Raw genomic sequence first — 12,139 nt, 5'->3', positions numbered from 1 at the left:
ACAACTTCCGCGGTATTGGCGGTTAGGCATTGGCAGGGGTTATTGTTATGCAAATGAATGGGGGGGGAGGAAGCGCCATCACCTTCCCCAAGGAAAAGGGTAGTGCGGTAGAGGACTCCAGGGGGCGTTGCCTTGTCCGAAACCTAGGGAGGTAAGGGCCTCCGGCACGCCCCCGAGCGGTGACACCCGTGGGATCCTAGTTGGCGTACTTCAACAGGACTCCCACAGCTTGTGGATAGCCCTTCCCGGTCTCCATGCCGGGTAGTCGATAGGAGCCAATGCCTAAGGCCAATACCTTTCAATTCTGTAATCAATAAAGTTGTGGCCTTTTTATGCCCATTAACCTTAAATAACGTGTCCAGTGTCTTCATTTCACATGGGGGAGGGGACTTGCCATGCAATGCAGTTCTCCAGCTATGTATGTGTACAAATATTCTGAGGTACAGTGGAACCTCGGTTTTTGACCGTAATCCATTCCTGAAGACTGTTCAACTTCCGAAACATTTGAAAACTGAAAACTGAAAGCGGAAGCCTTAATACAATAGGGAAACTCAAAACGGAAGCCACGTGGCATGTTCGGCTCTGAAAATTGTTCGAAAACCGAAGCAGTTACTTCTGGGTTTTCAGCATTCGAAAGCTGAAACGTTCGACTTCTGAGATGCTCAAAAACTGAGGTTCCACTGTATTAACGAAAATAGAATGCTAATGTGCATCTATTAGGGGAAACTGCTTGGCAAAAATGTATAGACAAAGCAAAATGTGCAGAGAGTCACACTAAAATTACTGTTGAATTTTCACGAGGACTTTAAACAAAACGTTTGCAAAAAAGAGAGAAGCCCAAAGCAGGAAATTTCCCCATATGTAGCCTCGATGATCTGTTGCTTAACTGGCTGAGATACTGGCGCATACGCACACTGCATACTTTAGCTATGGTTTAAACAATGTGACATGTGACCCAGGACTCATGTTCTGGTTGTGGTCCACCCTTCGCTTGAGTCCCAGCGCAGTTCACACCTATTGTATAACATGCATCATGTCGCCTCCAGGGAACGCCTGTGGGAACGGAAATGCATTTGACCAAATGTCGGTCAGAAGTTTGGAGGGAACAAACCAGTTTTCTTGGAATTCTGAGCCTTTGGCTCTCGGGGCCAGCTGCTCTCTATAAAACGAGAGAGCTCTGTAGACAAATAAAACTAGATGAACCCATAATCTGAGGGGAAAACGAGTGAACAAACTGGAGTTGTAATTTACATTGCTTTCATTTATATATGGGTTAAGAGGTGGGCTTTTTGGAAGAAAGCTGAAGAACAGGGAAGAGAGATTTGGTTTTTAAAAAACCCCATTTATTTCTTTTTTTGCATGGAGCTCGGAAGAAGACACAGTCAGCCTAAGTGAAAAATCTCCACTGCAGGGTCCTAAAAGTGCCACGTACACACACACACACACACACACACACACACCCCTTCTCTTCCACAGCCCTTCTGTTAAATCTCCCTCAGCAATTTACCACAAATCTGATCTTCACCAGGACCTCCCTCTCTCCCACCCATATCCCCTTCTCTCTTCCCAATCCATGCTCATCCATAGCACTGTTAGGATATTCCGTTCCACCTTAAGTACAGGCATGACTGTTGTGTGTCACATGCCTGTTTACACCCCAGCACAGCTTGCTGGGAACTTCCGTTTGTGTATAGCTTTTGCTTATGCTGCTTGCTTGGACACGAAGGAGAGAAGACATGTTTTCCTCTTGTCCTGATGTATGCTGAATAAACTGCTTGTAAATAGGCTCATCACAGCCTCTCCCTGCCACTTCTGTTTTGCAGCGTTATTTACTCTGCTGAGTGTGCGTGCCCAGCTTCTGAAGGTTTCTGAAGCTAGGGTTGCAGTTTCATGCTGATCCAAGGACTTGAGATCGCCCAGCACACTGGCCGGTGGGCTGGGGCCTGATGGGGGCCTGCCAATTGCCCCCAATTCCTTGGCTGCATCCCAACAAGCACTGCACATTACCCCAACCACTTCCAAGCACTTCTCTGAGATATCCCTGTTCCCTACATCAAAGTTGCATGGCTTTGAATCTTACACAATACATTTTACACAAGATTACCAGCCTCTTTTACTTCTGTTACCTTTGATATCTGTTACAATTGCAAGGACATTGAGCTTCTCCAATACAAAGTGGACAAAAGGCCAGACTATGCTTGTTAGATACATAGCATGGAGTTATATACCATATTTTTCGCTCTATAAGACACACTTTTCCCCCTTCAAAAATTAAGGGGAAATGTGTGAGCGTCTTATGGAGCGAAGTTCCTGCTGTGCTCCGAAGGCTTGCGGATAGCTGCCTGAAGCCTGGAAAGTGAGAGGGGTCAGTGCACACTGATCCCTCTTGCTCTCCAGGCTTCGCTTCGCTGGAGAGGCACTGCACAGTTTTCCCTCTCTGCGCAGCGACCCTTCAGCGAAGCGGGAGGAGAAATGGAAGGGGCTCCGTTTCTCCTGCCGCTTCGCTGAAGGGGCGCTGCGCAGAGAGGGGGAGAATCCCCCCCCCGTTCTCCCCCTGTAAAACAAGGTGCGTCCTATGGTCGGGTGCGTCCTATAGAGCGAAAAATACGGTAGTTTTGCTCTTAATTAAAGGGGGTGGTGGGTGGGAATCCTTATCAGAAGGGCAGCATAGGGTGTCTGAAGGACTGCCTCTGTCCACATGCAACTTTGGTCTCTCCTTACCAACCCCCCTGCCCCATACAGATTACACCCATAGATTGCCTCTGCGGTGGCCAGCCTCAGAATTTACTCAATGGTATATTCAGAGTACATTTTTCAATCCGTTTCCTCAGTGCAGCCAGCACATCTCGGTTCCTCAGGCTGTATATCAGGGGATTCAGCATCGGGGTCATAATGTCACAAAACACAGAGATAACCTTATCCTGTTGTGCCGTTCTGTAGGACCTGGGTCTCATATACTTAAAACTGGCTGCTCCGTAGAAGATGCCAACCACACAGAGGTGGGACAGGCAGGTGCCAAAAGCCTTGCGCATCCCTTCCAACGATTGCATTTGTAGGACGGTCATGAGAATGGCAATGTAAGAAGCCAGGATGATGGAAAGGGGACCGAGAAGCAATATTATGCCGGTAAGGTATATCCCATGTTCATAAGTGGATGTATCAGAACAGGACAATTTCAGCAGAGCTTGGACTGTGCAGAAGAACTGATCTATCCTATTTGATTCACAGAAGGGCTGTTGGAACACAGAAATGGTGTGTATCAAGGCATGAAGAGAAGCACCGACCCAGACGCCGGCCGACATGGCCAAGCAGATCCTCTTGCTCATGAGGATGGGATACTGCAGAGGCTTGCAGATTGCCACATACCTGTCATATGACATGACACTCAGTAGGAGGCATTCTGCTCCTGCCATGGTCAGCGTGAAAAACATCTGTGTCGCACACCCAGCCAACTCAATTGTGTTCTCTTTCCCTAAGTAATCCACAGTCATCCTGGGGACAATAGTAGAGATTAGACAGATGTCCATGAAGGACAACTGGCTGAGGAAGAAGTACATGGGGGTCTGAAGATCAGGACCAGTTTGGATCACAAATAGGAAGAGGCAGTTTCCAGATAAGGCAATGAGGTAGGCAAGTTGGATGGCAGCAAAGAAAACAGTGTGCATCACGGTGTGGTTGAGAAGACCGAGAAGAATGAACTCAGTCCAGGACGTCCCATTCATCCTTCGTGTCAGAGGTGCACCTAAAAAGATAGAGGCATGAGAACTGGAGCAGAGCAAGGGCGAGATGAGAAGTGATGAAGGAAGCAGTTCAGGGGAAGGAGACAGATAGGAGCAAAGGAACACCCTAGCTGCCAGAACTTCATTTTAAAACATTCTCTACAGTAGCTCCATCTTATGAGATTACATACGTCATGCTGAAATGAGGATGGTTGGGGGGAAACCTCCAGGCTTGTATGCTTTAATTAGAGCTGCCACATGTCCGTTTCCCCCTGGAAATGTCCGGGATACCAATGTTGAAATTACAATCCGGGGGGATTGTCAGCAAAATGTCTGGGTTTTTGCAAAAAGCTCAACAACGTTTTGTGTCTGGGTTTTTCCTTCTTTGCATATGTCAACCCTAGAACTTGAATGCAAAAGTTTAGTGGCTTTCAGAAATCCATAGGGGTGCAGCTGGGTCATCTCAGACCTGGGACTTTATTGTCCCACAGTCTTTGGGTGCTTCAGTTGTGACGCACACAGTTCTATTTGTGAAGCACACAGTTATTAGGAATCTAAAAATCGATTTATAAATATTCCTCTTCTCTCCTCCTCTCGCAATCCCCTGCTTTCTATCTCTTTCTACATTCCTGATAGGCAAGCTGGAGCAAGAGGAACAAACAACAGTCTGCCAAGTCTGATTAAAATAACAGAACCTTTGAGCATTTTAAACCCATGTAAACCAGAGCGCCATCATGCTGAGGAATAAAATGCTCTTTGCTTTTGCTGCCCTGACACTAAGCACATTCCCTTGGGAATAGTGGGTTGGGGAGTCATTCAGTTTGCATTAAAAGACTAATCTGTCAAATCCACACTTTCCAAAACAAGGTGAGAACTAAAACGGAGCCCTCCTTTGAAAGTCACACTTACCTGAATTTTCCAGCCAACCAGTGTTAACAAACATGTATAGAAAAGTGCACATAAGCAAAACAGATAACTGAAAATGGGAAAGGAAAATGAGCAGCTGGCCAACACCCAGTCCCCCTAGACTATAACCTCTTTCAAAAAAGAGAGAGCAGAAAGGACTTGGTGGGGGCCGTCGTCAGATCTGTTCATAGCCTCAGCACACCCAACAGTTCTGGGGGCTGATAGTGGTCATTTGCTGGGGAGAACTGGGCTGAATCATGGCATTTTGAACTTCAACCCCCAACCCCAGTCCTGGTTGCCCCACTGGAAATCCAAATGCCCTTTAAAACTGCCTTATCCCCATCTTCTTATTACCTGCAATCTACACCCCACAAAAGGTTGCTATGCTTTCCTCTGATGTTTGACTTTCCATCTGCATTCCTCCGTGAAATGCTTCTTATAGCCCAAGGAATCCTTACCAGTGGGATATGGTGCTGGAACAATCTATTTTATTTTGCAACTATGGCTGTTCCCTTTGCATCATTCAGGCAAATTAAAATGGTCTCCCTGGGAGAGAAAAGCCTTTCTGGGTTTACACGCCGCCTAAATCCCACATTTTTAATTAACGTTTGGGCTGGAGAAGCTGCAGCAATTGCCTATGGGATGTGGAGGGACCCAGAGACATTGAGCGAAACAGAGGCATAATAACTTTATCGAATGGAGCAGAGAATAGCCACATTCAGTATACCAGTCTTTTCCAAACAGTCACACTCGCAACTGAATTCTGCATATCAGGTGCAAAGACACAGAAATGCAACCAATTGGAGCTTAAAAGAGACTAGGCACTTATTGATTTGAAAAGGAACCATATACAGTGGTGCCTCGCAAGACGAAATTAATTTGTTCCGCAAGTCTCTTCGTCTTGCGAGTTTTTCGTCTTGCGATGCATGGTTTCCCATAGGAATGCATTGAAAATCAATTAATGCGTTCCTAGGGAAACCGCCTTCAGACCAGGTCCGGGGACAGTCTGTCCCCGGACCTCTTCTGAAGGCTGGGGGGGGGAAGGGCTTTTCTTCCCACCCCCAGCATTTTAAAAAAACCCGGGACAGCGGAGGACTTCTCCGCTGTCCGGGCGATCTTAAAATGCTGGCGGGCGGCATTTTAAAATCGCCCCAGGACAGCGGAGGACTTCTCCGCTGTCCGGGGCGATTTAAAAGCCCCTGGGAAGGCGGGCAGGGGGGACAAAGACTTTCGCCCCCCGCCCGCCTTCAGAAGGTGTTCCCGCCCCCCGCCCCGCTTCGGAGCAGCGTTCCGAAGCGGGGCGGCTGGGGCAGGTGTTCCCCCGCCCCCCGCCCCGCTTCGGAACAGCGTTCCGAAGTGGGGCGGCTGGGGCAGGTGTTCCCGCCCCCCCGCCCCGCTTCGGAACAGCGTTCCGAAGTGGGGCGGCTGGGGCAGGTGTTCCCGCCCCCGGCCCCGCTTCGGAGCACCGGGAGAAGCGATCTCCCCGCAGCCCCTTGCTTCAAAAGAGGTCCGGGGGCAGCGGGGAAGAAGCGCTGCGCTTCCCGCTGCCCCCGGACCTCTTTTGAAGCAAGGGGCGGTGGGGAGAAGCGATCTCCCCGCAGCCCCTTGCTTCAAAAGAGGTCCGGGGGCAGCGGGAAGCGCTTCCCGCTGTCCCCGGACCTGGGGCTGCGGGGAGAAGATCGCTTCTCCCCGCCGCCCCTTGCTTCAAAAGAGAAGACCCGCTGTCCCCGGGGCAAGCTTCGTTTTGCGAAGCAAGCCCATAGGGAAATTCGTCTTGCGAGGCAACTCGAAAACGAAAAAACCCTTTGTTTTGCGAGTTTTTCGTCTCGCGAGGCGTTCGTCTTGCGGGGTACCACTGTATTGATTTGAACCAACGGAGCAATTAAGAACCACCTCTTATGTCAGATATGGGGAAACATGTAGCCCTCTGAAACCTGTGGTGGAAAGCCATGGCCAGGGGCGGTGTGTCCCATTTTGCCGCCTGAGGAGAAACGGGAAGATGCCGCCATGCCATGCCACAGTGTTTCTTACGTGGGTTGTCTAGTAGCACCCATGAAGCAGACAGCAGGTTCCTATTCATAGCTCCATGGCAGAGCGTCTGTTTTGCATGCACAAGATCCCCAGTTCTAACCCTGGCATCTCAAGGGACAACTGGGAACTTCCCTTACATTAAACCCTACAAAGCCAACCGTGAGCTGGTTTCCCTTTTACAATCAGCCTTATCTTTAGCAGCTCGTAAATCAACGAAGCCTACTTGCTGTCCTCCAGCCTAATTAGTTGGCTCGGACATAAAAAACTCTGCTGCGGCACAGAAAAGTCTTGCTTTTCCCCACATACCTCTCGCAGTCTTCCGCAGTCTTACTCTCCTGTAAGTGCCTTGAATCTGGGCCCATAACCTGTTGTTGGGATACTGCCAGGGAGACGAAGCCATCAGGCAGGCCTCCAGGTCGTCTCCGGATAATCTCCCGGTCTCCCGTTGGAACAGTATCAGTCAATTAGCAACATGAGCCTCAGACACATTTCAAGACTCGTGCACACCCTATCTGCAGAGTTTCCACAATGGAAGATTCAGCCAGGAGAGTATATTTACAGCTTTATTCAGCGTAGATCAGAACAAAGGAAAAACATGACTGCTTGCATCCGTGTTCAGGAAAACAGCCAGAACAAAAGCTATATACAAAACAAAAACTCCCAGTGAGCAGGAAGTAAACAGGCATGTGACACACAACAATCATGCCTGACCATTTAAGGTGGAACGGAACTATATCCTAACACTCCCAGTGTCATCTCTACTGAGTTGGGTGGACTCAATCTAAGGCAGTTTCCCATGCTTCTAGATGTAGCTGGGTGCCATCACCTACCAGTGTCAACCATTTGCTCTGATGTCTGGGGCAGGTGGTAGAAGGAATTGAACATCTGAAGAGCCATAGGCGCTGCCCACAGCTCCTGTAGATAACAGCGCATCCATCATAGAGTCCGAGACGCAACTACAATACTATTTTATTGTCATTATCCAGTCGAATGTCACCATGATTCATCTTCTGTGGTCTGAGCACGGAAGCGTTCTTCTGTGCTCTGACACAGTTTCCAGCTTCCCTCTCTTGGTCACCCTGGACCTTGCTGTACTCTCTGCCTTCTCTCCCCTCTGCCTTCTATCTTGTGTGCTTTCAAATAGCACAATGGTGTTTTGAGACCCCACTTTAACTGTCCTGAATTCTGCTGCTTTATTGTCCCTCAGATCAGAAATGGGAGTGTTAACCATGGCATCTCCAGTCTTTCCCTTTTCACAGGGAACCAACGGATCACTATTAACAACAAGAGAGAACGAGCCTGCTGGATAGGCTTTACCTCCATATATTTGTCTTTCAAAGCCCTCCAAATTGGTGAACACCACAGCCTCTGGTGGGAGTGACTTCCATAGTTTTAACTCTGCACCGTATGGAGAAGCACATTTGCTTATCTGTCCCAAATCTTCCAATGTCCAGTTTCATTGGATGTGCATGAATTCTAGTGAGAGGGAGAAATATTTCTCTCTCCACAGTGTTTGAAGTGGCAAAAGAGTGCTTTATTCAACATCTTTATCAACAACTTGGATGACAGATTAGAGAACTGGGCCAAAACAAACAAGATGAATTTTAACAGGGGGAAATGTAAAGTATTGCACTTGGGCAAAAAAAATGAGAGGCACAAATACAAGATGGGTGACACCTGGCTTGAGAGCAGTACATGTGAAAAGGATCTAGGAGTCTTGGTTGACCACAAACTTGACATGAGCCAACCGTGTGACGCGGCAGCTAAAAAAGCCAATGCAATTCAGGGCCTCATCAATAGGAGTATAGCATCTAGATCAAGGGAAGTAATAGTGCCACTGTATTCTGCTCTGGTCAGACCTCACCTGGAGTACTGTGTCCAGTTCTGGGCACCACAGTTCAAGAAGGACACTGACAAACTGGAACGTGTCCAGAGGAGGGCAACCAAGATGGTCAAAGGCCTGGAAACGATGCCTTATGAGGAACGGCTAAGGGAGCTGGGCATGTTTAGCCTGGAGAAGAGGAGGTTAAGGGGTGATATGATAGCCATGTTCAAATATATAAAAGGATGTCACATAGAGGAGGGAGAAAGGTTGTTTTCTGCTGCTCCAGAGAAGCGGACACGGAGCAATGGATCCAAACTACAAGAAAGAAGATTGCACCTAAACATTAGGAAGAACTTCCTGACAGTAAGAGCTGTTCGACAGTGGAATTTGCTGCCAAGGAGTGTGGTGGATTCTCCTTCTTTGGAGGTCTTTAAGCAGAGGCTTGACAACCATATGTCAGGAGTGCTCTGGTGGTGTTTCCTGCTTGGCAGGGGGTTGGACTCGATGGCCCTTGTGGTCTCTTCCAACTCTATGATTCTATGATTCTATGTATTGTGTGAATATGACCTATAATCCAGTCAATAGGCTGCATTGCACACACACACACACACACACACACACACACACACACACACAGACCTCTTTATACAAGAGAGATTGCCAAAGACATATTCCAGCCAGGCAAAAGAAGGGTGTGGAGCAGGATCAGTGAGGGGCAAGACCTGGGAAGATTCCTGAGGGCTGGACACGGAGACCTGTGCTTCCCTACTCCTGCAGCATATTGTAGCACCCTCAGAGATTCTATCTGGGTGGGTGTCAGAAGCAGACCAGCAATAACTCACACGGTATCAGTGAAGTTAACGCTCTTTATTCAAAGAAACAAAACAGCTCAGGCCTAGAGAGCACAGCAATTCTTCCCAGTAGATCTTGCCCCAATGAGGCAGTTGCGAGGACTGAAGGTCCCTATCTTTGCACAGCTGCCTAAGTCTCCTCTTCCCCCAGGACTTCTCAAGTAATTAGAGACTCTGGCACCTTATCTGCCTCTGCTTCGCTCTCTTCATACCTCAGTGGGTTCTGAGAGACCAAGGACGAGGGGAACAGGTCACAGCAGGCATAGGAGACCCGTGGCTTCTTCATCTGTTTGCCTCATCTCTGCCTCTTGGCCCCCCTCCTCTCCAGCCTCTGCTTCTGCCTCTGAGTCTGGGCTGCTCTCTGCCACAGACGCTTCCTGCTCACAAAACCCTGTTGCCCCTTCAGCTTCCAACACCTCCTCCCGGTCTGCTCCCTCTTCTCCCTCTGGCCACTCATCGTAGTCCCACCACCAATTCCCTGGCTTTCAGCTTTCTTCTCTTGGAGGTTCCCACTGCCCTTTGACATCCAGCCAGTCCCTGGCAGATGCCTGATGTATCTTAGCAAGACGCAGAAACCTTCTTGCCTCACCCCCACTCTTGAACAGTGTATGAGTCATGCAGTGACAATAGGATGGGCTACTACCGTTTTTTCCTTGTTTTCGTTTTTACTTTGCTTCTGCCCGTGAACATTAGGCACTACAGCTTACTGTTTGAAAACCAGTTTGACCAGGGCTCCTTTGACATCATTGTTCCTTAGGCTATAGATAAATGGATTCAAAAGAGCAGTCACCACATTGTAAAACAGAGAGAACTTCTTGTCCCTCTCTGGCTCATAGCTGGATGCTGGGCGCATGTATATGAACATGGCAGCCCCGTAGAAGAGCGTCACCACGGTGATGTGCGAGGTGCAGGTGGAAAAGGCTTTGAACTTTCCTTCGGCTGAACGGATGCGCAAGATGGCTGCTAAGACAAAAGCGTACGATACCACTATGAAAGAAAGTGGGATCATGAGCACAATCACCCCCACCACAAAGTCCACCAGCTCATTGACCCGGGTGTCTGCACAGGCCAATTCCAAGATGGCCGGCACCTCACAGAAAAAGTGGTTGATCTCATTAGGGCCACAATAAGGCAGCTGCATGGTGAAGCCAGTATGCATCATGGCAAAGAAGAAGCCACAGGCCCACGACCCAGCAGCCATCTTGAGGCAGAGAGGCCGGCTCATGATGAGGGTGTAGCGCAGCGGGTGGCAGATGGCGGCATACCTATCGTAAGCCATCACAGCGTAGAGGACACACTCAGTTATCCCCAGGGACAGGAAGATGTACATCTGGGTAGCGCAGCCAGCAAAAGAGATGGTTTTCCGCTGGGAGAGGAGGTGTATCAGCATCTGGGGCCCTATAGTGGTACTATAGCTGATGTCCAAGAAGGAGAGGTTGGCCAAGAAGAAGTACATGGGTGTGTGGAGACGGGAGTCTGTCCTGATAAGGACGATAATAAGGCTGTTCCCTAGCAGGGTCATCAGGTACATGGTCAGGAAGATCGCAAACAGCAGCTTCTGCATTTGGGGCTGGCTTGAGAACCCGAGAAGGATGAATTCAGTCACAGAACTTTGATTTGCCCCTGTAAGATCCTTTGCCATCCTTAGCCTAAGACAAATGACAGGGAAGTTTAAAAACTGGCAATTTCACGTTAAAATGCATGCCTAACAAAATCCCCTCCCCACATCCCTATGTGAAGGTGGAGGGAACTAGACCTTCCCCACTCCCCTCATATAAAAGTCTCATAGTTCATCACCCAAACTCCCTTCCCAATAGCATCTATAGCAGAAGTGCACTGGGCATGGGGGGCAGCATGGGGCAGGTAACATTGGGGACAGGGAGGGGCAGCACCTACCTGGCCTCCCATTGCCGCCTGGTCTCCGCAGCTTACCGGCAGACAGAGGGGAAGGGACAAGGAGAGGTGGTGCAAATGCACTAGCAGGAAGGGCTGGGTTGGCTCTGCCAGTGAGTTTGCACTACACTGACCACGTCGCTGCCTTCTCTCTCCCAGTTCAACAGTGGAATTTGCTGCCAAGGAGTGTAGTGGAGTCTCCTTCTTTGGAGGTCTTTAAGCAGAGGCTTGACAACCATATGTCAGGAGTGCTCTGATGGTGTTTCCTGCTTGGCAGGGGGTTGGACTCGATGGCCCTTGTGGTCTCTTCCAACTCTATGATTCTATGATTCTATGATTAAAAGCTGTGGTGATGCCAGTGGCAGGAGGTCTGGAAAGCACTGCCACCCCTTACCATGGTCAGGTTCTCCTTCCCTCACTCCTGAAGGAGCATCTCCACCCCCATCGTTCTGCCCGGACGCTGAGGTCCAGTGCCGAGGGCCTTCTGGCGGTTCCCTCATTGCGAGAAGCAAAGCTACAGGGAACCAGGCAGAGGGCCTTTTCAGTAGTGGCGCCCGCCCTGTGGAACGCCCTCCCATCAGATGTCAAAACGATAAAAAACTACCTGACATTCAGAAGACATCTTAAGGCAGCCCTGTTCAGGGAAGTTTTTAATGTATGATATTTTAGTGTTTTTTGGTTTCTATGGAAGCCGCCCAGAGTGGCTGGGGAAACCCAGCCAGATGGGCGGGGTACAAATAATAAATTATTATTATTATTATTACTCCTATGCCCCTCTTTAAGGTCAAAACCAGATATAGAAAAGGTGATCATATTATTTGTCCAGCTAGTCCAATATACGTAGTCTATTGCTCCAAACAGAAGCTCTAGAGTCAAGAGGTAAAATTTCAGGGAAGCATATTTTGGCTATAGGT

At 49.0% G+C, this 12,139-nt stretch overlaps 2 protein-coding genes across 2 annotated transcripts; both read right to left on the bottom strand.

Annotated features, from left to right (window-relative positions):
- Positions 1–2,777: 2,777 nt before the first annotated feature.
- On the bottom strand, positions 2,778–3,722 carry LOC308471754 (olfactory receptor 2T27-like; the record flags this gene model as incomplete). The annotated part of the gene is made up of 1 exon (XM_080996007.1): positions 2,778–3,722. The coding sequence occupies one exon, from the start codon at positions 3,720–3,722 to the stop codon at positions 2,778–2,780; it is 945 nt and encodes a 314-aa protein (XP_080852133.1).
- Positions 3,723–9,488: 5,766 nt separating this feature from the next.
- Positions 9,489–10,974, bottom strand: LOC308470005 (olfactory receptor 2D3-like; the record flags this gene model as incomplete). Its single annotated transcript, XM_080993200.1, has 1 exon — positions 9,489–10,974. The coding sequence occupies one exon, from the start codon at positions 10,972–10,974 to the stop codon at positions 10,036–10,038; it is 939 nt and encodes a 312-aa protein (XP_080849326.1). The 3' UTR covers positions 9,489–10,035.
- Positions 10,975–12,139: the final 1,165 nt, after the last annotated feature.

The sequence above is a fragment of the Podarcis pityusensis genome, assembly GCF_964106645.2.
Source record: "Podarcis pityusensis genome assembly, chromosome: 2".
In the NCBI taxonomy this organism is placed as follows: domain Eukaryota; kingdom Metazoa; phylum Chordata; class Lepidosauria; order Squamata; family Lacertidae; genus Podarcis; species Podarcis pityusensis.
The sequence above is the reverse complement of the archived record's forward strand: the minus strand, read 5'-3'. Positions and strand labels throughout refer to the sequence as shown.